This window comes from Trachypithecus francoisi, unplaced genomic scaffold, assembly GCF_009764315.1.
Source record: "Trachypithecus francoisi isolate TF-2019V2 unplaced genomic scaffold, Tfra_2.0 Lachesis_group14, whole genome shotgun sequence".
In the NCBI taxonomy this organism is placed as follows: domain Eukaryota; kingdom Metazoa; phylum Chordata; class Mammalia; order Primates; family Cercopithecidae; genus Trachypithecus; species Trachypithecus francoisi.
In genome coordinates, this window is record NW_022681459.1 from 60336898 (window position 1) to 60362281 (window position 25384).

The 25384-nt window shown below is 47.0% G+C and overlaps 1 protein-coding gene and 1 pseudogene across 1 annotated transcript in view; one reads left to right on the forward strand and one right to left on the reverse strand.

The window, feature by feature from the left end:
• Positions 1-25384, reverse strand: part of MEI1 (meiotic double-stranded break formation protein 1) — a 101979-nt gene extending 76595 nt beyond the window's left edge. Inside the window, exons 1-6 of the mRNA XM_033233794.1 lie at positions 25135-25384; positions 19971-20094; positions 18618-18668; positions 8463-8536; positions 6390-6495; positions 4003-4206 (exon numbers count right to left, since the gene is read on the reverse strand). Coding sequence (XP_033089685.1) covers positions 4003-4206; positions 6390-6495; positions 8463-8536; positions 18618-18668; positions 19971-20094; positions 25135-25365 — 790 coding nt within the window. The 5' untranslated portion in view covers positions 25366-25384. The remainder of the gene's footprint in view (positions 1-4002; positions 4207-6389; positions 6496-8462; positions 8537-18617; positions 18669-19970; positions 20095-25134) is intronic.
• On the forward strand, positions 438-531 carry LOC117096781 (annotated as a pseudogene).

Below are 25384 nucleotides of genomic sequence, written 5' to 3' on the forward strand. Positions count from 1 at the left end.
AAGTGAATAAAATGATAGGCCGGGTGCGGTGGCTCAAGCCTGTAATCCCAGTACTTTGGGAGGCCGAGACGGGCGGATCACGAGGTCAGGAGATCGAGACCATCCTGGCTAACATGGTGAAACCCCATCTCTAGTAAAAATACAAAAAACTAGCCGGGCGAGGTGGCGGGCGCCTGTAGTCCCAGCTACTCGGGAGGCTGAGGCAGGAGAATGGCGTAAACCCGGGAGGCGGAGCTTGCAGTGAGCAGAGATTGCGCCACTGCACTCCAGTCTGGGTGACAGAGTGAGACTCCGCCTCAAAAAAAAAAAAAAAAAAAAATGATATAAGACAGAATATAAGACCCATAGCGCTTCAAGGGTCCAAAGAGTGTGACTATACCCCTGGCTAAGGGGAGAGGGTGGGAAGGCAAGGCTCCAGAGAAGAGGTGGCCTTTAAAGTGTTGTCTGAAAGGAGAGAAAGTTAGCACTCCCCTTGACCAGGATAAAAGAGGCCCTCGAGTCTGACAGACGTGCATAGGGTGAATTTTTTTTATTATTTAAAAAAAAAAAAGAGGCTGGGCGCGGTGGCTCATGCCTGTAATCCCAATACTTTGGCAGGTGGATCACGAGGTCAAGAGATTGGGACCATCCTGGACAACATGGTGAAACCCCATTTCTACTAAAAATACAAAAATTAGCTGGGCATGGTGGCACACACCTGTAGTCCCAGCTACTCGGGAGGCCGTGGCAGAAGAATCACTTGAATCTGGGAGGCGGAGGTTGCAGTGAGCTGAGATCGTGCTACTGCATTCCAGCCTGGTGACAGAGCGAGGCTCCATCTCAAAAAAAAAAAAAAAGAGGTAGCATTTAAAAACGGGAATTCTGGCTGGGTGTGGTGGCTCATGCCTGTAATCCTAGCACTTTAGAAGTCCAAGGCACATGGATCTCTTGAGCCCAGCAGTTCGAGACCAGCCTGGGCAATATAATAAGATCCAGACTTTACAAAAAAAATTTTTTTTTTTTTTTTTTTGAGACGGAGTCTCGCTCTGTCGCCCAGGCTGGAGTGCAGTGGCCGGATCTCAGCTCACTGCAAGTTCCGCCTCCCGGGTTCACGCCATTCTCCTGCCTCAGCCTCCCGAGTAGCTGGGACTACAGGCGCCCACCACCTCGCCCAGCTAGTTGTTTTTTTTTGTATTTTTTAGTAGAGACGGGGTTTCACCGTGTTAGCCAGGATGGTCTCGATCTCCTGACCTCGTGATCCGCCCGTCTCGGCCTCCCAAAGTGCTGGGATTACAGGCTTGAGCCACCGCGCCCGGCCTACAAAAAATTTTTTTAATTAGCCAGGCATGGGCTGGGTGCGGTGGCTCACACCTGTAATCCCAGCACTTTGGGAGGCCAAGGCGGGCGAATCACGAGGTCAGGAGATGGGAGACTGTTCTGGCTAACACGGTGAAACCCCGCCTCTTCTAAAAATACAAAAAATTAGCCAGGTGTGGTGGCAGGCGCCTGTAGTCCTAGCTACTCAGGAGGCTGAGGCAGGAGAATCGTTTGAACCTAGGAGGCGCAGGTTGCAGTGAGCCGAGATTGCACCATTGCACTCCAGCCTGGGTGACAGAGCAAGACTGCGTCTCAAAAAAAAAAAAAAAAAATGGGTGTGGTGGCTAATGTGCCACCGGTGGCTAATGGTGGTTCCCAGCTCGGTGGCTAAGGCAGTGGCTCCCAGCACTTTGGGAGGCCAAGGCGGGCATATCCTGGGGAGGCCGAGGCAGGTGGATCACGAGGTCAGTAGATTGAGACCATCCTAGCTAACACGGTGAAACCTCATTTCTACTAAAAATAAAAAATAAAAAAAAAAAGAAGCAGGTGTGGTGGCAGGCACCTGTAGTCCCAGTCACTCTAGAGACTGAGGCAGGAGAATGGCGTGAACCCGGGAGGCGGAGCTTGCAGTGAGCCGAGATCGCGCCTGCACTCCAGCCTGGGTGACAGAGCTGGAGTCAAAAAAAAAAAATTAGCCAGGCATGGTAGTGCAGGTTTGTGGTCCCAGCTACTCAGTAGGCTGAGGTGGGAAGATCATTTAAGCCCTGGAGGTCAAGGATGCAGTGAGCTGTGATCCTACCACTGCACTCCAGCCTGGGTGACAGAACAAGACCCCATCTCAAAATAAATAAGTAAATAAAAATTTTTAAAAATAAAAGTGGGAATTTCCAGTATTACCAGTTGAGATTTCCCTCTACTATGGTCAGGTGAGCTGTAGGACTGCCCAGGGCCTCACCTTATGGCCTGTACTTGCACCCTTTTGTTCTATATGCATTAACTCTAATACTGCCCTGCTGCAAGTTACCGCAGACACAGGCTGCTTCATACCTTGTGCTCTGGTCCATGCTCCTGCCTTCCGCCTTTCCCCACAGTTTAGGACTCAGTCCAGGCTTCCTTTCCTTTAGGAAGCTTCTCCTGTCCCCTGCTCCCATCCTCTTCTGTGCACCTCCAAGACAGCACTCATCACACTAGACTCTAGTTGTCCATGTGTGTCTTCTACGCTGGCCTTTGAGCTCCCCCAAGATAAAGCTTGAATTTGATCATCTCTGTGACCTCAGAGCCCAGCACAAGGCCTGGTATAGAATGAATGCTCACTATGTATGACTAGATTATTCATAACAGCTTCTGATCCAAATTTTGAAAAGAAGCTGTTGTCACGCATAGACTGTGCTTTTCTCTACAGCTTCTACCTGAGAACAGGCCCTCACCCAGGCACCAATCACAGTGCCCATCTGTTCTGTTCAAAATAAGAAATCTGCCTGCTCAGAACAGTTGAGAGACCTTATGTATTTATGCAAAAAAATAGGAGAGGATGCTAAAAGTGTATGTTGGGGCTTCTAAAGAGCCTCAAGTAACAAGCAGGGAAACCTAGTGCCATGGTTTGAATATGTTCCCCAAAGTTCATATGTTGGAAACTTAATCCCCAATGCAGCAGTATTGGTAGCTGGGGCCTATGGATGGTGTTTGGGTCATGAGTTTGGGGTTTGGGTTTGGACCCTCATGAATGAATTAATGCCATCACCATGGGAGTGGGTTTGTTATCATGAGAGTGGGCTCCTCATAAAAGGACAAGTTCAGGCCAGGTGCAGTGCCTTGCGCCTGTAATCCCGGCACTTGGGGAAGGCGAGGTGGGCAGATCACCTGAGGTCAGGAGTTCGAGACCAGCCTAGCCAACATGGTGAAACCCCATTTCCACTAAAAATACAAAAATAGGCCGGATGTGGTGGTGGGCACCTGTAATCCTAGCTACTCAGGAGGCTGAGGCAGAAGACTCACTTGAACCCGGGAGGCAGAGGTTGCAGTGAGCTGAGAACGCACCACTGGACTCAAGCTGGACAACAGAGCAAGGCTCTGTCTCAAAAAAAAAAAAAAAAAAAAAGGAAAAAAGAAAAAAAGGGACAAGTTCAGTTCCCTCTAGCTTTTTCTCTCGCCCTCTCTTTGCCCTTCCACCATGGGATGACAGAGCAAGAGGGGATTCACCAAATGCCAGCCTCTTGATCTTGGACTTCCTAGGCTCCAGAACTGCAAACCAATAAATTTTTGAACCAATAAGTTTTTCATTATAAATTATCTAGTCTGTGGTATCCTGTTACAGCAGCATAAAATGCACTAAGACACGTGTGCTTTACCCTGGAGGCCAGAGGGAACCATGGAAGAATTTCTGACTTAAGAAAGTGACAGGATGTGAGCTGTACAATGTAAAGATTAACTTGCCAGCAAATACAGGATGCACCAGGGCAGACAGTAAAGGCAGAAAAAATTGCTGTCCCACTTTCCTTCCTATTTTCCTCCAAAGGCAATATTCTTAAGATGTCATACCAACTATAGGTATCTTTCACACAGTGTGCCTCTTATCTCTCAAACCTTGTGGCTTCTACCTTTTGCAAAACATCTAACTCCCCCACTACTAGAGAACGCAATATCTCAAGTCTTCTAGCAAAATGTCAAAAACGTATTCTCCCTTTTTTCTCCACCCTCATGTCTTACCCAAGCAGTTAATCTGCAGCTCCTTTGTCTGGGCACCATCCAGGATGGAAAGGAAGAGGGGAAAAAGCTTCTCCCGGAAGTGTCCCGAAAGCATCTCAGCTGCCACTGGTGAGGAGTATAGCTTCCCATAAAGGTAACAGACAGAAGCTTGTATGCCCTCACTGGGGTATACTAAGCCTCTCAACAGTTGCTCCATCAGGTTGCCTGTCCAGAAAACAACCAAGGAGCCAGGGGAAATTTCACAATGTCAACTGCTATATGAAACTCCAATCTATTATTCCTAATGGGGTAGTAATGGTAAGTCCCTATAATCCCCCACAATAAATGCTTTCTGCATACTTAATCTAAAGGGAAAACCAACTGGGCACAGTGGTTCACACCTGTAATCCCAGCACTTGGGAAGGCCAAGGCAGAAGGATCACCTGAGTTCAGGAGTTCGAAACCACCCTGGCCAACAAGGCAAGACCCTGCATCTACTAAAAATACAAAAATTAGCCGGGCATGCTGGCAGGCGCCTGTAACCCCAGCTACTTGGGAAGCTGAGGCAGGAGAATCACTGGAACCCACGAGGCAGAGGTGGCAGTGAGCCAAGACCACACCACCGCACTCCAGCCTGGGCAACAGAGCGAGACTCCATTTCAAAAAAAAAAAGAAACAAAGCCAGGTGGGGTAGCTCATTCCTGTAATCTCAGCACTTTGGGAGGCCAAGGTGGGAGGATCGCTTGAGGCCAGCAGTTTGAGACCAACCTGCTCTACATAGTGAGACCTGGTCTCTAAAAAATAATAACGATTAGGCTGGGCACAGTGCCTCATGGCTATAACCCCACCACTTTGGGAGGCTGAGGTGGGCAGATCACTTGAAGTCAGGAGTTTGAGACCAGTCTGGCCAACATGGCAAAACCCCATCTCTACTACAAATACAAACATTAACCTGGCATGGTGGTGGACACCTATAATCCCAGCTACTTGGGAGGCTGAAGCAGGAAAATCACTTGAACCTGGGAAGGCAGAGGTTACAGTGAGCCAAGATCATGCCACTGCACTGTAGCCTGGGCAACAGACTCTGTCTCAAAAAATAATAATTATTATCAATTTTTTTTCTTTTTTTTTTGAGACGGAGTCTCGCTCTGTCGCCGCGCTGGAGTGCAGTGGCTGGATCTCAGCTCACTGCAAGCTCCGCCTACCAGGTTTACGCCATTCTCCTGCCTCAGCCTCCTGAGTAGCTGGGACTACAGGCGCCCGCCTCCTCGCCCGGCTAGTTTTTTGTATTTTTTAGTAGAGACGGGGTTTCACCATGTTAGCCAGGATGGTCTCGATCTCCTGACCCCGTGATCCGCCCGTCTCGGCCTCCCAAAGTGCTGGGATTACAGGCTTGAGCCACCGCGCCTGCCCTTATTAATTTTTTTAAAAAGGGGAAACCAACTTAAAGAAGTTATTTACCCTTTGATAAATCCTCTGTGAGGTATTTATTTGCATTTCACTGATATAAAAAAGTGCTTCTATATTCCAGAATTCCTCTTTCCATCCAAAATGAAGGTTCATAGTAGGTACTTAATTAATGTGTGTTAAAGAATGAACGGAGCCGGGCGTGGTGGCTCACACCTATAATCCCAGCACTTTGGAAGGCCGAGGCGGGCGAATCACGAGGTTAGGAGATTGAGACCATCCTGGCTAACACGGTGAAACCCCGTCTCTACTAAAAATACAAAAAATTAGCCAGACGTGGTGGCAGGCACCTGTAGTCCCAGCTACTCAGGAGGCTGAGGCAGAAGAATGGAGTGAACCCGGGAGGTGGAGCTTGCAGTGAGCCAAGATCACACCACTGCACTCCAGCCTGGGTGACAGAGAGAGACTCGTCTCAGAAAAAAAAAAGAATGAAAGGAAGGCCGGGTGCAGTGGCTCATACCTGTAATCCCAGCACTTTGGGAGGTTGTGGCTGGCGGATCACCTGAGGTCGGGAGATCGAGACCAGCCTAACCAACATGGAGAAAGCCTGTCTCTACTAAATATACAAAATTAGCCCGGCGTGGTGGCACATGCCTGTAATCCCAGCTACTCGGGAGGCTGAGGCAGGAGAATCGCTTGAACCCAGGAGGTAGAGGTTGCAGTGAGTCGAGATCGCGCCATTGCACTCCAGCCTGGGCAACAAAAGCGAGACTCTGTCTCAAAAAAAAAAGAGAATGAATGGAAATAGTCCAAGAATAGAGTCAAGAAAATGACCTTTTTCAAATTGACCAACATACAGTACATTTTGCAGATGGGGAAACTGAAGACTAGAGCAGGAAAGTAATGACTTCCCAGGTGTACAGAGTAAATGGGGTACCCAGATGGCAGTATGATAAAAGCAGGTAAAAGGGTAGTGGCAGCTCCTCCCACAGGTCACTCACCGTGCTCCATTACAAGCTCATCTGCCAGAGCAGGGATGGCATCCACCAACTTGCCAAGAAGGGTCAGGGTGGCCAGGCTGCCTCGCATGGAGGGCATGTTACACAGCTACAAAAAGTGAATATGCTCCATTCTGTCAATTAGGATCAGGACAGATCTTCCACCAAAACTCATCTTGCCCTACCCACACCAATGCCTGTATTGCATGTATCTCTCACCACAGTCAGCAATTAGCTTTTTTAGCTTAAGTGTCCAACTTCCCCATTGGACTGGGAACTCCCGGAGGAAAGGAACTGAGTCCTCTCAGAGTCCTCAGTACCTAGCTCAGTGTATGTTTGTTAAACTGAATTAACATTTGCATAGTTTGCCCCCATAGAACCAGAAGTTGGAGGACAAAAGTTTGAAATGTCATAAAGACAGAACACTGACTCAATGTAAAAAAAAAAAATTATTGTTATTATAGTTATTATAGCTACTATTACTAAACATTCTCTGTATACTAGGCACTATGCTTCATGCTTTACAGGGAGAGTCAATAGTCCATATTTTACCTTTTCTATTGACTAGCTAGTCATACCACTTTTAGTAATATTCTTAACTCTGGTGGGAAATAATAATAGTAACAGCTTTATAGGGTTGTTGATAGGGCTGAATGAGATATTACATATAAACCACCTAATACAATGCCTAGCCTATAGAAAGTGCTCAATAAATGTTAAGTGGCATCATCTCATCATGATAAGCACTGATATATATAATTATAAATTCAATCTGATATATTAATCCATGTAAAATAATTATGATATAATTGAAACATAATTTATAATGAAATGTTGCTCTTGATGGTGGTAACAAGATAAACATTTGTCTTCCTTCTGCAAATTAAATAAAAAGTTATTCTGAGCCGGGCACGGTGGCTCAAGCCTGTAATCCCAGCACTTTGGGAAGCCGAGACGGGCGGATCACGAGGTCAGCAGATTGAGACCATCCTGGCTAACCCGGTGAAACCCCGTCTCTACTAAAAAATACAAAAAACTAACCGGGCGAGGTGGTGGGCGCCTGTAGTCGCAGCTACTGGGGAGGCTGAGGCAGGAGAATGGCATGAACCAGGGGGAGGTGGAGCTTGCAGTGAGCTGAGATCCGGCCACTGCACTCCAGCCTGGGCGACAGAGCGAGACTCTGTCTCAAAAAAAAAAAAAGTTATTCTGATATTATTCTTCAGTCTTAAATACAACACAAAAGCTGCTCTTTAATTGATTTTTTTTTTTTTTTTTTGAGATAGTCTTGCTTTGTCACCCAGGCTGGGGTGCAGTGATGTGATCTCAGCTCACTGCAAACTCTACCTCCTGGGTTCATGCAATTCCCCTGCCTCAGCCTCCCCAGTAGCTGGGATTACAGGCATGCACCACCATGCCCAGCTAATTTTTTTTTCGTATTTTTAGTAGAGATGGGGTTTCACCATACTGGCCAGGCTGATCTCGAACTCCTGACCTCAAGTGATCCACCCACCTAAGCCTCCCAAAGTGCTGGAAATACAGGCGTAAGCCATCGTGCCTGGCTAACTGATTTCTTTGACTACACTGAAGAAAGCAGATTAAACATACCGTATCCACTCAATGCTTACCTCAGATAGAAGCAAACGCCTTCAGTACAAAGTAAGGTGATAGAACCAAACACCTTCAGTACTAAGTAATGTATACAATTTAAAATAAAATAAAACCACCAAACCGAGACATAGAGAACATATTTCCTTGATAAATTCATCAAGGAAATCCGTATTATAATTAGGAAGTCACAGAAAATGGACCATGGGATGATTATGCCAGAAAGATGGCACTTCACTGCATGGAGGTAACATTCGGGAGATTGAAAGGGGAAAGAAGAAAGCTGTAAAGAACACTGGAGCAGGATCGGTGGACCCAGGCCTTAGCTCTGACTCTGCCACCAACTCAGTGACCTCAGGAAAGTTCCTTTTCCTCCCTGGACTTCAAGCTCTCATTTGTTCAAGGAAGGGTTGACCCAGCTCTGACATCTGAGGATTCTGAGATCTCAAGAACCCATAGCTATTTACCGACCTCTTTGTGGCACTCATCCAGCAGGCAATGGATGGTCTGCTCCAGCTTCAGCTGCGTTGTGAGCTGAATAAGGACTGAACAGACACAATAATATTACTAACCAGGAGGCACCCCCAACCCAGACTCCACCTTCCATGGCCCTTCTACTCAGTCAGTGCAGGTAGTAATTTGCATGGGCTAATTGGAATTATTCTTTTCTATTTCTTCCATTTAACCATGTGTGCACAGGCCGGGCACTGTGGCTCACACCTGTAATCCCAGCACTTTGGGAGGCTGAGGCAGCCGCATCACCTGAGATCAGGAATTCGAGACCAGCCTGACCAACATGGAGAAATCCTGTCTCTACTAGAAATACGAAATTAGCCGGGCATGGAGTCGCATGCCTGTAATCCCAGCTACTCAGGAGGCTGAGGCAGGAGAACTGCTTGAACCCGGGAGGTGGAGGTTGCAGTGGGCTGAGATTGCGCCATTGCACTCCAGCATGGGCAACAAGAGAAAACTCCGTCTCAAAAAAAAAAAAAAAAAAAACATTGTGTGCGCATCCAAACTAAAGGAGTTCTGGTTTCTTTGTTTTTTGTTTTTTTCTTTTGATTTTGTTTTTGTTTTGTTTAGAGACAGGGTCATCCGGGCTAAAGTGCAGTGGTGTGACCATAGCTCACTGCAGCCTTCAACTCTTGGGCTCAAGCAATCCTCCCACTCAGCCTCTTGAGTAGCTGGGACTACAGGTACATGCTACCATGCCTGGCTAATTTTTTAATTTTTTTTTAGAGACAGGATCTTGCTATGCTTTCCAGGGTAATCCCACATGCCCGGGCTTCAGCAGTCCTCCTGCCTGTCTCCCAAAGTGCTGGCATTATAGGTGTGAGTCACTATGCCTGGCCTTCTTTGTTTTATATCAGTGGTTCTCAACTCAGGCTGCACATTAGACTCACCTATGAAGCTTTAAAAAAATACTAATGCCCGACCGGGCACGGAGGTTCACACCTGTAATCCCAGCACTTTGAAAGGCTGAGATGGGAGGATCACAAGGTCAGGAGATCGAGACCATCCTGGCTAACACGGTGAAACCCCATCTCTACTAAAAATACAAAAAAATTAGCCAGGTATGGGGGTGGGCGCCTGTAGTCCCAGCTACTCAGGAGGCTGAGGCAGGAGAATAGTGTGAACCCAGGAGGCGGAGCTTGTAGGGAGCCGAGATCACGCCACTGCACTCCAGCCTGGGCGACACAGCAAGACTCCGTCTCAAAAAAAAAAAAAAACTAACGCCCAAGTCCCACCCCAGGCCAATTGAATGTCTAAGGGAAAAGCTCAATATATTGTTTAATGTGAATATATATATATATATTGCTCCACATACATATATTTCTATTTAAATATACTTAAATATATTTAAATATGTTTTATACTTTAAAATAGTTTTCTAAATATAAAATTCTAGTGTATTTCTAAAGTTCTCCAGGTAAGTCTATTGTGAAGCCAGGTTTGAAAACTGCTTTTTTTTTTTCTTTTTCTCTCTTTTTTTTGAGATGGAGTCTGGCTCTGTCACCCAGGCTGGAGTGCAGCAGTGGCCGGATCTCAGCTCACTGAAAGCTCCACCTCCCCCGGGTTTACACCATTCTCCTGCCTCAGCCTCCCGAGTAGCTGGGACTACAGGCACCTGCCACAATGTCCGGCTAATTTTTTGTATTTTTAGTAGAGATGGGGTTTCACCGTGTTAGCCAGGATGGTCTTGATCTTCTGACCTCGTGATCCGCCCACCTCGGCCTCCCAAAGTGCTGGGATTACAGGCGTGAGCCACCGTGCCTGGCTGTTTTTTTGTATTTTTTAGTAGAGACGGGGTTTCACTGTGTTAGCCAGGATGGTCTCGATCTCTTGACCTCGTGATCCGCCCATCTCAGCCTCCCAAAGTGCTGGGATTACAAGTTTGAGCCACCACGCCTGGCCTTTTTTTTTGAGATGAGTCTCACTCTGTTGCCCAAGCTGGAGTGCAGTGGCCCGACCTCGGCTCACTGCAAACTCCGCCTCCCGGGTTCACGCCATTCTCCTGCCTCAGCCTCCCGAGTAGCTGGGACTACAGGCACCCGCCACCACGCCCAGCTAATTTTTTGTATTTTTTTTTTTTTAGTAGAGACGGGGTTTCACCGTGTTAGCCAGGATGATCTTAATATCCTGGCCTCATGATTCGCCCGCCTCAGCCTCCCAAAGTGCTCAGATTACAGGCATGTTTTTTGTTTTTTGTTTTTGTTTTTGTTTTGAGATGGAGTTTCACTCTTGTTGCCCAGGCTGGAGTGCAGTGGCATGATCTTGCCTCACCACAAGCTCTGCCTCCTGGGTTCAAGTGATTCTCCTGCCTCAGCCTCCTGAGTAGCTGGGATTACAGGCACCTGCCACCATGCCCAGCTAATTTTTTGTACTTTTAGTAGAGATGGGGTTTCATTATGTTGGCCAGGCTGGTCTCGAACTTCTAACCTCAGGTGATCCACTTGCCTCGGCCCCCCAAAGTGCAGGGATTATAGGCGTGAGCCACCGCATCTGGCTGAAAACTGCTATTTTATATTATCTCTACTTTTTCCTTCCTCAGTTTGCTCCTTTACATATACTAAAAAAAAGAATTACAGGCAAGTTCTTGTGCCAATTATTACAACATTATCTCTCAGCTCCAAACCTACCCTTCTCTACACTCATTTGTGGTACTTCTGCTGATGCCTTTGAGGAGGGATTCTGTAGGGTTGGAAAAGCTACAAACTAAATTCAGCAACTGCTGTGGGAAGGTTCTGTCACTGCAGGGTCAAGAAGCATTCTAGGCTAACACGACAGAAACAAGAAGCAGGCAGAAAGCAAACAGGAACCATGAGGAAGGAGCAAGTCCTTCTCCCCTGACCCTTAGTCTTCCTCTAGTGCTCTCCACCTGGGTGAAGTTCCTGAGGTCTGATGATGGTTCTGCAAGCTACACTGGTACCAACGAGAAGTGGATGGCTGCAGGATTGTAGCCCCACTCAAGGGTGGCCTAGAAGGAAAATGATGAAGGGAAATACCCCGGGCGGTCAGAACTTCAAGTGGTACATTGTCTACATTAGCTAGATTGAGAGATGGTCAGAAGTATATACAGATCATATTGACTTATGAGCAGCTGCTAACTCTTTGGCTTGATGGTCACAGACTTGAGAAAGACACAATTGAAAGACTGGTGACTAGGCCAGGCATGGTGGCTCATGCCTGTAATCCCAGCACTTTGGGAGGCCAAGGCAGGTGAATCACTTGAGGTCAGGAGTTCGAGACTGGCCTGGTCAACATGAAGAAAGCCCGTCTCTACTAAAAATACAAAAATTGGCCGGGTGCGGTGGCTCATGCCTGTAATCCCAGCACTTTGGGAGGCCGAGATGGGCGGATCATGAGGTCAGGAGGTCGAGACCATCCTGGCTAACACGGTGAAACCCCGTCTGTACTAAAAATACAAAAAAAATTAGCCAGGCGTGATGGCGGGCACCTGTAGTCCCAGCTACTTGGGAAGCTGAGGCAGAAGAATGGCGTGAACTTGCGAGGCGGAGCTTGCAGTGAGCCAAGATCGTGCCACTGCACTCCAGCCTGGGCAACAGAGCGAGACTCCATCTCAAAAAAAAAAAAAAAAAATTAGTCAGGCGTGGTGGCGCACACCTGTAATCCCAGCTACTCCAGAGGCTGAGGCAGGAGAATCACTTGAACCTAGGAGGCAGAGGCTGTAGTGAGCCAAGATTGCGCCACTACACTCCAGCCTGGGCAACAGAGTAAGGCTCTGTCTCAAAAAAGAGAAAAAAAAAGAAAGATTCGTGACAATGAGGCCTGGAGAAGAAGATGGGCCTTTCAGAGGGAGCATAAAGTGGGAAGATATTTGTCTCTCGTGTGAATGCTCCGTAAAGAACATCTATTATAGAAGAGGTTCTCGGCCGGGCGCGGTGACTCAAGCCTGTAATCCCAGCACTTTGGGAGGCCAAGACGGGTGGATCACAAGGTCAGGAGATCGAGACCATCCTGGCTAATATGGTGAAACCCTGTCTCTACTTAAAAATACAAAAAACTAGCCGGGCGACGAGGCGGGCGCCTGTAGTCCCAGCTACTCGGGAGGCTGAGGCAGGAGAATGGCATAAACCCGGGAGGCGGAGCTTGCAGTGAGCTGAGATCCGGCCACTGCACTCCAGCCTGGGTGGCAGAGCAAGACTCCGTCAAAAAAAAAAAAAAAAAAAAAAAAGAAGAGGTTCTCAATAACCAGGCAGTCAAAATGGCACATTTTGTGAATGTTAATCCACCTCTTTCCCTAGCCATCAAGTACGTATTCAGTGGATCCAAGTACAAGGTGGCTATGGTGGCAGAACTGGAGGCTATGCACTGGGCTCAACAACATGGACTTTCCCGTGTCAAGGCTAAATTGATTACTGCCACGACTGAGTGCCTAACCTGCCAGAAGCAGAGACCAACACTAAGACCCCAGCATGGCACCAATCCTGAAGGCACCAGCCAATTATATGGTGTCACATGGATTACACTAGACTCCTTCCATCATGGAGAGGCAAACATTTGTCCTCACTGGAATAAACATGTATTCTGAATATGGACTTGCCTTCCCAAACCATAACACTTCTGCCAAAAACACATCTGTAAGCTTACAGAATGGCTTATTCAATATCATGGTATTCTGCACAACATCACCTGGATCAAGGAACTCATTTCACAAGAAAAGCGAGGCAATGGGCTCATGCCCATAAAATTCACTGCTCTTTTCCCATACTCTATCACCTGGAATCACCTGACCTAACAGAATATGGAATGGCCTATGAAGACTCAGTTATTCCACCATCTGAAAGACACCACTCTGAAAGGATATGGTTCTATCTTACATGTGGTATATAGTTTGATGCGGTGATCAACATTAGGTGCTGCCTTACCCACAGTAGAATACATGGGTCAGGGAATCAAGGGGTAAAGTGGGAGTCATTTCCCTATTACACTTACTAACCCACTTGCAGAATTTTTGTATACTATAATAGCTCACTAGGGCTTCCATAATAAAATACACAGACCGGATGGCTTAAAGAACAGAAATTTATTTTCTCACAGTTCTTGAGGTTGAAAGCCCAAGATCAAAGTGTCAGCAGATTTGGTTTCTTCTGAGGCCTCTCTAGCTTGTAGATGACTACCTTCTCACTGTGCCCTCACATGGTCTTTGCTTGGTGTATACACACCCCTGGTGTCTGTGTGTGTTCAAATTTCCTCTTCTTATAAGGACACTAGTCAGATTGGATTAGGGTCCATCCTAATTGCCTCATTTTAGCTTAATCACCTCTTTAAAGGCCCTATCCCCAAATACACTCACATTGAGAGGTTCTGAGAGTTAGGGCTTCAACATATAAATTTGCCGGGGGCGGAGGGGACATATAAATTCAGCCCACAACATATCCTATCCTGCAACTTTGGGCTCTGCTAAAGATCTTAGTTCCTAAGCAAAGAATGCCTCCATGAGAGGTCACACAATGGTTTCATTGAATTAGAAGTTGTGACTATCATCTGGCCATTTTGAGTGCCTCGTGTCATTCAACAAATAGGCAAATAAGGGATTATTCTACTACCTGGAATGACTGATCCCAATATCCAGGGGAAACTCAGTTGCCACTAACAATAATGGCAAGGAGGACTATGTCTGGAACCAGGTATTCTCCGGGGCTCTTCTTACTAGTCTCATATTCAATAGTAAAAGTTAATAAAAACATCAGCAACTAAAAAAAAGGAAGAGCCACTAAAGATTCAGACCTTTCAGAAGAAGAAGAGGTAAGAACAACCCCCAGACCGACCAAAGCCCATGTGCCGCTGCATTCCGCGCACAGTGCCTACATCCCGCCACCATCGCTGCTGCCACCATGCCCAAGAGAAAGGCTGAAGGGGACGCTAAACGAGATAACGCCAAGGTGAAGGATGAACCACAAAGACCGCAAGGTTGTCTGCAAAATCTGCTCCTCCAAAGCCAGAGCTCAAGCCTAAAAAGGCCCCTGCAAAGAAGAGAAGGTATCCAAAGGGAAAAAGGGAAAAGTGGATGCTGGCAAGGAGGGGAATAACCCTGCAGAAAATGGAGATGCCAAAACAGACCAGGCACAGAAAGCTGAAGGTGCCGGAGATGCCAACTGAAGTGTGTGCATTTTTGATAACTGTGTACTTCTGGTGACTATACAGTTTGAAATGCTATTTTTTATCAAGTTTTATTAAAAGGCAGAATTTTTTTTAAGGTATGTTGTTAGCACACAGAACACTGCACGGTTATATTTTTGGGGAAGAGGCATATGTCACTAATAGAATGTCTCCAAAGCTGGACTGATGTGGGGAAAACATCTTTCCCTTCTAGTTTTGAGAGACTTCCTCTTGGCTCCCAGGAGGAGGGATTCCCTGACTTTGACACACATGGCCACCTGGGCACAAAAGCCTTGTGGTATGGAAAAACAAATTCGTTTTTATGTCCTCTTCTCCCTTTCCACCTTTCAGCATAGACTTAACTCGCTTAAGACCCAGACATCTGTTGGGACCTGACCCCTAGTCATTGGCTACCAGTGTGTCAGACAATCTGGACTTTCCAGTGATGCCACTGAGATGGCACCTGTCAAAAGAGCAGTGGCTCCATTTTTAGACTGCGAATCTTCAGATAAATTCTGCCATTTTCATTTCACTTCCTGAAAGTCAGGGTTGGCTTGTGAAAAGTTGTTAAACAACATGCTAAATGTGAAATGTCAACCCTCACTCTAAAATTTCCCTGTTCAAAGCATCAGATGAAGACTTCATTGGGTTTTATAGTGGCTTTCTGATTTTTGGTAGTCCATTGAAGAAGAGAGTTTGAAAGTTGTTGTATACTGTTAACGACTGTCTGCCCATGTCCTGCCTGAAATACCATGACTGTTTATGGAAAGTATCTTTAATAAAGCTGGATACAGTTTGGCTTGGGGAAAAAAAAAAGATTCCAACCTTTCAGGAATGAAGGTGTGAGACACCCTACCAGGTAAAAACCCTGACCAGTTGAGACCCTGGTTGAGGGCAAAGGATACATAGAACAAACCCATTAAGAAGGAAATGATAAATATCAACTATATCCTTGTGACCAGTTATGAAAATGAAGATTGTAATATATTTCTGTATATTAACTGTTTTCTTCTCTCTCCTTTTTTCCTTATTGTTTGAACAAGTTTTGGTGGAGGTTAGTTTTAAAATTTAGTCTTTAGGTAACAGAATATTCATATAGGACTGTGATTGAATTTAAAAATAAATTATCAACCCCCTTATGTTGTGGACAAATTGACAATGGCTTAGTCTGTATGAAGTATATGAATGAAGGACAGTTACATCTTGTTAGGTAAAAACCAAGTTGTTTTTGTTCTATGGGAGTTCAAGTATGTGGAGAAGGGTGTTTGGACACCAAATAGCCAAAGGAATGGACCAAACCAGTTATTACACTATTGTCTTTGAGCTCCAAAACCCACCCTCTACTTTGCCTTAGAATACCAAGACTGGACTCTGCAGATCACATTTTTGCTTTGCTAGCTGAACCCCATTAAGTTCTGCCAATAATGAGCACTAGAAAGAGATGGCGAGGTTATAGGAAGAAGGGAGTTGCTCTTCCTCTTAGTTTCCTATGGGTTTCCTGTCTGCTTTCCATTCATATAAGTCTTCCTATTCATATAAGTATCTCCTTAACACTTTTTTTTTTTAAGAGACAATCTTGCTATGTTGCCCATGTTGGACTTGAACTCCTAAGCTCAAGTGATCCTCTCACCTCAATGTCCTGAGTAGCCAGGACTACAGACCCACACAATTAAGGTGCCTGGCACCTTAGCACTTCTTTATCCTGGCAGTGGCAGTGCCATTCTATGACAGCAGCTGAATCCAGCCTGAAGTTTTTCCAGAACCAGCTTTATTGCATCTCTCCTCCTCCAGAGACAACAGTATTATCTAGTCAGTGCCACTCAGAGGTCTGAGTTTCATTAAGTAGGCCCTTCCTCCAAACTTCTAAGTTTTAACCACTTCAGCCTCTTTCCTTTGTTTCCCCAGCCCCAGTAGGGGAGTTGTTTTCTACAATTGCTATCTCCATGAAAATTTGGTGGTTCTCTTTTTCTTCAGTTACCTACTTAACCAACATTGTTTTTTCAATTGAAACAGGGTCTCACTGTATCACCCAGGCTGGAGTGCAGTGGTGCGATCTCAGCTCACTGCAACCTCCACCTCCTGGGTTCAAGTGATTCTCCTGCCTCAGCCTCCCAAGTAGCTGGGATTACATGTGCCCACCACCACGCCTGGCTTTTTTTTTTTTTTTTTTTTTGTAGTCTTGGTAGAGATGGGGTTTCACCACGTTGGCCAGGTTGGTCTCGAACTCCTGACTTCCAGTGATCCACTGGCCTAAGCTTCCCGAAATGCTGGGATTACAGGCATGAGCCACTGTACCCAGCCTACTTAACCATTCTTTAAAGTTTTTCTATTCAAATAATTGGTATAGCTTCTATTTCCTGACTGGATCCTAACTAGTACAACTCCCACTCTCTCTGCAAGAATCCTCGCATACCAGGGCTCTTACCTTCTTTCTCTACAAACTCTTTATAGGTAAACCCATGCACTTCGACAATTTTTGGTTTTTTTTTTTTTTTTTTTTAGAGAAGGGGGTCTTACTTTGTCATCCAGGCTAGAGTGCAGTGGGCCAATCATAGCTCACTGTTACCTCAAACTCCTGGACTCAAGGGATCCTCCCACCTCAGCCTCTCAAGTAGCTGGGACTACAGGCCTGTGGTACCACACTCTGTCCACCTCAACAGTTTTAACCACCATCTGTGTGCATACAACTTTCAACGAACCAATATGAGACGTAATAAAAAAGAGTTTTGTATGTGCCTTTGTAACATCACTCACCAACTCTAGTTATTTACCTGTCAGTCAATCTCTTCTCCAGATTGTAAGCTCCTAGAAGACAGGGACCATGTCTTATCTATCTATGTATCTGTAGTGCCTGATCCAGTATCTAGCACAGAGTAGATACCCAAGGAAAAAAATATAAGGCCGGGAATGGTGACTCACGCCTATAATCCCAGCACTTTGGGAGGCCAAGGCAGGAGGACAGCTTGAGAATAGCCGTTTGAGATCAGCCTGGTCAATATGGTAAGTCCCTGTCTCAACGAAAAGAAATTTTTTTAGCCAGTCATGGTAGTGCACACACATGGCAGTCCTAGCTACTTGGGAGGCTGAGGCGGGAAGACTGCTTGAACCCAGGAGTTCAAGGCTGCAGTCAGCTATGATCGTATCACTGCACTGCAGCCTGGGCGACAGAATGAGGCCCTGTCACAACAGAAAAAAAAAAAAGATAGAAAAAGAAAAAGAGAGAAAGAAAGAAAGAAATATTGGGCCGGGTGCAGTGGCTCACACCTGTAATCCCAGCACTTGAGGCTGAGGCAGGCAGATCACCTGAGTTTGGGAGCTCGAGACCAGCCTGGCCAGCATGATGAAACTCTATCTCTACTCAAAATACAAAAATTAGCTGGGCGTGGTGGCAGATGCCTGTAATCCTAGCTACTCGGGAAGCTGAGACAGGAGAATCGCTTGAACCCGCGAGGCAGAGGTTGCAGTGAGCTGAGATCACGTCACTGCACTCCAGCCTGGGCAACAGAGCAAGACTTCATCTCAAAAAAAAAAAAAAAAAGTAAAAAACAAATGTTGAGGCTGGGCGCTGTGGCTCACGCCTGTAATCCCAGCACTTTGGGAGGCCGAGGCAGGCAGATCACGAGGTCAGGAGATTGAGACCATCCTGGCTAACACAGTGAAACCCTGTCTCTACTTAAAAAAATACAAAAAATTAGCCGGGCGAGGTGGCAGGGGCTATAGTCCTAGCTACTTGGGAGGCTGAGGCAGGAGAATGGCGTGAACCCGGGAGGCGGAGTTTGCAGTGAGCCGAGATCAGGCCACTGCACTCCAGCCTGGGTGACAGAAAGAGACTCTGTCTCAGAAAACAACAACAACAACAACAACAAAAAGAAACAAATGTTGAATTAGTTATTGAAAACTAATGGAGTTCCTCTTAATTGCGCCAAGGTCTCAGGTAACCAGAGCTGCAATTCAGACTAATACTTACATCTTCAAGTGCTAGATACAACGGTTTCAACTTACCTTCAATACAGAGGTCTGTCACACTCCCATCTTCCACGCCGTGTAACAGTCCTTGGAGCAGAGGGAGGTAAGAAAGGGGTGGTTAGGCAGGGCACGGTGGCACATACCTGTATCCCAGCAATTTGGGAGGCCGAGATGGCAGATTACCTGAGGTCAGGAGTTCAACAAAAGACTGACCAATATGGCAAAACCCCGTTTCTACTAAAAATACAAAAATTAGCCAGGGGTAGTGTCCTGTGCCTATAGTCCCAGCTACTCGGGAGGCTGAGGTAGGAGAATTGCTTGAACCCAGGAGGCAGAGATTCCAATGAACTGAGCCTGGGCGACAGAGCGAGACTGTCTCAAAAAAAAAAAAAGGAGTGGTTAACAGTTCTCTTCAAAGAGACACAGACCCATACAGGCACACTGTAATTTGTAAGTCTAAAAGCAGCTATAAACAATGTTCCAACTAAATTCTACTCTCAGCACCAAACACTTTGACTTTCAATGACCTGCCCAGGCTTTAAAAAGATAATTGGCCAGGCTGGACTGCAGAGTCCTATACTGGACTCTTTGAAGATTTTTTTTGAGATGAAGTCTTGCTCTGTCGCCCAGATTGGAGTGCAGTGGCACGAACTAGTCTCACTGCAACTTCCGCCTCCAGGGTTCAAGCAATTCTCATGCCTCAGCCTCTTGAGTAACTGGGACTACAGCCAGGCTGGTCTCTAACTCCCGACCTCAGGTGATCTACCCGCCTGAGCCTCTCAAAGTGCTGGGACTACAGGCATGAGCCACCATGCCTGGCCAACATTTCCCATTTTCATCTTCTTACTTTTACTAACTTCTTGGCTCTAGTAAAGTCAGTTACTGTAAAATGCATCTTGGATCTTAGAAAAGGGGCCATTTTGCGGCCAGGCGCGGTGGTTCAAGCCTGTAATCCCAGCACTTTGGGAGGCCGAGACGGGCGGATCACGAGGTCAGGAGATCGAGACCATCCTGGCTAACACAGTGAAACCCCGTCTCTACTAAAAAATACAAAAAAAAAACTAGCCGGGCGAGGTGGCGGGCGCCTGTAGTTCCAGCTACTTGGGAGGCTGAGGCAGGAGAATGGCGTAAACCCGGGAGGCGGAGCTTGCAGTGGGCTGAGATCCGGCCACTGCACTCCAGCCTGGGCGACAGAGCGAGACTCCGTCTCAAAAAAAAAAAAAAGAAAGAAAAGGGGCCTTTCCACATCATTATGACGAAACAATTTGCTAATAAAGTTTTACAATACAAAAAAACTAAATCATCTAAGATCATTTTTCCAAGACTCCCAAAAGCAGATATACATACTATACATTCAAAACTCATATCAAATTTCCCTCTTAATCTTACCAAAAAGCACGCTTATGAAGCGGATGCAGACTCTCTGATCCTGAGACACCAGTTGCGTGACCAGGGAGGTGTGCCTCACGAGGGCATCTTGGAAACAGGACAACATGTGCTTCTTGCGCACCAACTTGAAGCAAATGAAGAAAAATATTCAATAGTAACCAAATCTTGGCTATTCTGAATCCAACAACCATAATTTCCAAATACAATTACAAGATGATACCAGAGAGATCATTTAAACTATGGCGAGACCCATACTCCTTCAAGGGAGGTTCGAAAAGGGTATCATTTACACAGTGGAATCCCTGTGTTCATACAGAAGATTATACATGAGCTAAGGTTCCTCATGCCCTACATTTACATAGCAATTTATTTTTCACAAATCACTTTTGTCCACCAGCTCATTTAAGCCTAACAAGTTGGTGAAGAAAGCAAAAATAGGCCGGGCGCAGTGGCTTACGCCTGCAATCCCAGCACTTTGGAAGGCCAAGAAAGGCGGATCACGAGGTCAGGAGATCAAGACCATCCTGGCTAATACAGTGAAACCCCATCTCTACTAAAAATACAAAAAAAATTAGCCGGGTGTGGTGGCGGGCACCTGTAGCTACTCAGGACACTGAGTCAGGAGAATGGCGTGAACCTGGGAGGCGGAGCTTGCAGTAAGCCGAGATTGCGCCACCGCACTCCAGTCTGTGCAACAGAGCGAGACTCCATCTCAAAAAAAAAAAAAAAAAAAAGCAAGCAAGCAAAATTAGAGGCTGGGTGCGGTGATTCACACCTGTAATCTCAGCACCTTAGGAGGCCAAGGTAGGCGGATCACGAGGTCAAGAGTTCGAGACCAGCCCGGCGAACATGGTGAAACCCCATCTCAACTAAAAATAAAAAAATTACCCGGGCGTGGTGGCAGGTGCCTGTAATCCCAGGGAGGCGGAGGTTGCAGTGAGCCGAGGTAGCGCCATTGCACTCCAGCCTGGGGGACAAGAGTGAGACTTCATCTCAAAAAAAAGAAAGAAAAGTGTGGCTTTTCAAAGACCGGGCATGGTGGCTCAGGCCTGTAATCCCAACATTTTGGGAGGCCGAGGTGGGTGGATCACCTGAGGTTGGGAGTTCAAGACCAGCCTGACCAACGTGGAGAAACCCGGTCTCTACTAAAAGTACAAAATTAGCCGGGCGTGGTGGCGCATGCCTATACCCCTAACTAATTGGGAGGCTGAGGCAGGAGAATCGCTTGAATCCAGGAGGGGAGGTTGTGGTGAGCAAAGATCACGCACCACTGCACTCCAGCCTGGACAACAAGAGCAAAACTCCGTCTAAAAAAAAAAAAAGAAAGAAAGAAAAAGAAAAGTATGTTCAAGCCAGGTGTGGTGGCTCCCGCCTGTAATCCCAGCACTTTGGGAGGCCAAGGTGGGTGGCTCACCTGAGGTCAGGCGTTCAAGACCAGCCTGGCCAACATGGTGAAACCTCTTCTCTACTAAAAATACAAAAATTAGCCGTGCGTGGTGGCAGGCGCCTGTAATCCCAGCTACTCAGGAGGCTGAGGCAGAAGAATCACTTGAACCCGGGAGGCGGAGGTTGCGGTGATCCAAGATTGCGCCATTGCACTCCAGCCTGGGCAACAAGAGTGAAACTCCATCTCAAAAGAAAAGTGTGCTCAATAAAAGGTAGAAGTTGCATCTCTTATTGCTTCTCATCTGTGCTACTGTAAGGCTCCTGTTTTTCCTTCACCAATTCATCCTACATAATAGATTAAGGTAGTGATCTATGAGCTACTCAAAAAATCCTAATAACTCCCCTTCATCTGACAGATTATGTTCAAGCTCCTTAGCTGGGTTTCAAACTCTTCAAATAACTGTCCTCAACCTGTCTCTCCAATCTCATCTCTTTCAATTTCCCTTCAAACACTCTGATTATCCCCAAAACCTATCCTTATAATACCTACCTCCTGGGATAATCAGCCTCCCACTTCCTCTGGTCCAAATCTCACCCATCTTCTTAAACCTAATTTGAATGCTTCCTCCTGTAAGAACCCTTTCCTAATTCCTCTCCTTACCCTGAACAGCACTTGACCACAAACATGTTCATTCTTCTAAGTTCCAAATAACATGTTATCTTATTTTCTCCCCGCTGCACTGTCTTACTTATCTCTGATTTACTGTCCAAGAAAAGCAGCCTCAGAATTTCCATCCTTAATGAAAATTCAGAGGTTATTAGCTAGTTACAAGTTCCCAGAGCACAGTGTGGGGATTCCTAAGGGTGCCTAAAACACTTTCCAGGGGTCCACAATAACAAAAATATTTTCATATAATATTAAAATGTTGTTAGTCTTCCTCATTTTTTTTCCATGTTGGCCAGGCTGCTCTTGAACTCCTGGCCTCATGATCCAACCACCTCGGACTCCCAAAGTGCTGGGATTACAGGTGTGAGTCACTGGACCTGGCCCAGTCTTTCTCATTCTTATTCTCCCACAAGTGTACAGTGGAGTTTTTGAGACTACATGACATGGTATCACAACAGACTGAATTCAGAAATAGGTAAAAATCCAGCTATTTGGCTGGGTGTGGTGGCTCATGTCGGTAATCCCAGCACTTTGGGAGGTCGAGGCAGGCAGATCACCTGAGGTTGCGAGTTCAAGACCAACCTGACCAACATGGAGAAACCTAATCTCTACTAAAAATACAAAATTAGCCGGGCGTGGTGGCGCATGCCTGTAATCCCAGCTATTTGGGAGGCTGAGGCATGAGAATCGCTTGAACCTGTGAGGCAGAAGTTGCAAGATCGCACCATTGCACTCCAGCCTGGGCAACAACAGTGAAACTCCATCTCAAAAAAATAAGTAAGTAAATAAATAAATCCAGCTGTGTTTAAAAGAGACAGGGTTTTGCTCTTGTCCAAGAAGGTATGCCGTGACTTGATCATCGCTCAATGCAGTCTTGAACTCCTGGGCTCGAGTGATCCTTCCACCTCTGCCTCCCAAAGCAGTGGGATTACAGGCCTGAGCCACTGTGCCTGGCCAACCTGTCTTCAATTAAAGCAACTTGCAAAAATGTAAAACAAAGTCACTCCTGTCACTATCTTTCTTGTTTTGAGAAAATACAGTTATTTACTTTTTTTTTTTTTTTTTTTTTTTTTTTTTTTTTTTGAGGCGGAGTCTCGCTCTGTCGCCCAGGCTGGAGTGCAGTGGCCGGATCTCAGCTCACTGCAAGCTCCGCCTCCCGGGTTTACGCCATTCTCCTGCCTCAGCCTCCCGAGTAGCTGGGACTACAGGCGCCCGCCACATCGCCCGGCTAGTTTTTTGTATTTTTTAGTAGAGACGGGGTTTCACCGTGTTAGCCAGGATGGTCTCGATCTCCTGACCTTGTGATCCTCCCGTCTCGGCCTCCCAAAGTGCTGGGATTACAGGCTTGAGCCACCGCGCCCGGCCATTTACTTTTTTTTAAATTGCTTATGCCACAGGACCGTACACTTAAAAAGATCTAAAAACAAACTGTATGTTATCTATATTTTGCCACAATAAAAAATTACTTATGGGCCAGGCACACTGGCTCATACCTGTAATCCCAGCACTTTGGGAGGCCAAGGCAAGGGGATCACTGCTTGAGTCCAGGAGTTTTGAGACCAGCCTGGGCAACATAGTGAGACCCAGTCTCAAAAAACAATAAAAAGCTACCTGGGCATGGTGGTGCACACCTGTAGTCTCAGCTACTCATAAGGCCGAGGTAGGAGGATCGCTTGAGCCCAGGACATCAAGGCTGCAGTGAGCTATGATCGCACCACTGCATTCCAGCCTGGGCAACAGGCAAAACCCTGTCTCAAAAAAAAAAAAAAAAAAACCCCACAAAATTTGTTAATATATAATGAATGTGCTACTCCTTCTAAATAAATAAAACTTTAAATTTTGTTTTTATGTCTAATACAGTAAGTATCAATGGACAGACCAAGCATGGTGCCTCACGCCTGTAATCCCAGCACTTTGGGAGGCTTAGGTGAGCAGATCACAAGGTCAGGAGTTCAAAATCAACCTGGCCAACACAGTGAAACCCCCGTCTCTACTAAAAATACAAAACCTAGCTGGGCATGGAGGCACATGCCTGTAATCCCAGCTACTCAGGAGGCTGGAGCAGGAGAATTGCTTGAACCTGGGAGGTGGAGGTTGCAGTGAGGGGAGATCACAACACTGCACTCCAACCTGGGCGACAGAGGGAGACTCCATCTCAAAAAAAAAAAAAAGTCACTGGATATAACCCACATAAACAAAAGCTCTTTGGGGTCAACAGTTTGTAAAGGTGTGAAGGTATCCTGAGATAAAATTATCAAAATCAGCCAGGCACAGTGGCTCATGTCTGTAATCCCAGCACTTTGGGAGGCCGAGATGGGTGGATCACCTGAGGTCGGGAGTTCAAGACCAGCCTGACTAACATGGGGAAACCCTGTATCTACTAAAAATACAAAATTAGCCAGGCGTAGTGACACATGCCTGTAATCCCAGTACCCGAGAAGCTGAGGCAGGAGAATCGCTTGAACCCGGGAGGCAGAGGTTGCAGTGAGCAGAGATGGCGCCACTGCACTCCAGCCTGGGCTATAGAATGAAACTCCATCTCAAGACAAACAAACAAAACGACTTCATTGCAAACACGGGTAGCATTCACCCCACTTCTGCCCGGCTGTAACCTGTCACTCCTGTCCCCTCGGAACCCAGACGGCCCCTCCTCCAATTCACACCCCGACAGCTGAAGGGAATGAGGAGCAGCCGTCGCGCGCGCGCCTGGCCCGCAAGTGAGCGGGGGCTGAAATGGCGGGAGCCTGAGCTAAGGCCGAATCCCCAGGAAATGCAGCCAGGGGCAGCAAAGGGAAGGAGCCAGAAGGCAGAAGGTGGGAAGGCGTGTCCCTGAGGCTGGGTGAGGTTCTGGGGGATCCGGATTTCCGCCCTTTCAGGCGCAGAGCCGGGTGGGCGGGGCTCCCCCGAGGCCAGCAGACCGGCCTGGGGCTGAGGCGCCAGCGAAGCCCGTGCAGCTGGGTCCGGGATGGGCTGACTGAGAGGAGAGTGAACACGGAGCGGGGGCTCGGTTTCGCGTCGGGTTCACCAGAGCGGGTCTGGCGAGGGCCCGGCGGCGTTTGCTGAGGGAAATGCCCAAACCCAGGTCTTCCGAAGGAAAGGTTCCACCCGCACCGACACGCCGGGCTCCGGCAGCAGCTCCAGCGCACAGGCCAGGCACAGGCGGGGGGTCACGGGCAGCAGCCAGCGCGGGTCGTGCCGGTTATGGGCCCTCTCGAAGAGCAGCGCCGCCTCTTCCTCCCTCCTGGGCCCGGGAGTGCCCACCGTCGCCGCCTGCCTCACAGCCATCTCCTCGCCTGCCCTCAACTGAGGCGGCACTTTTTCCCCCGCGCAGACTGCACGCATGCGCACTTAGAGGACAGCC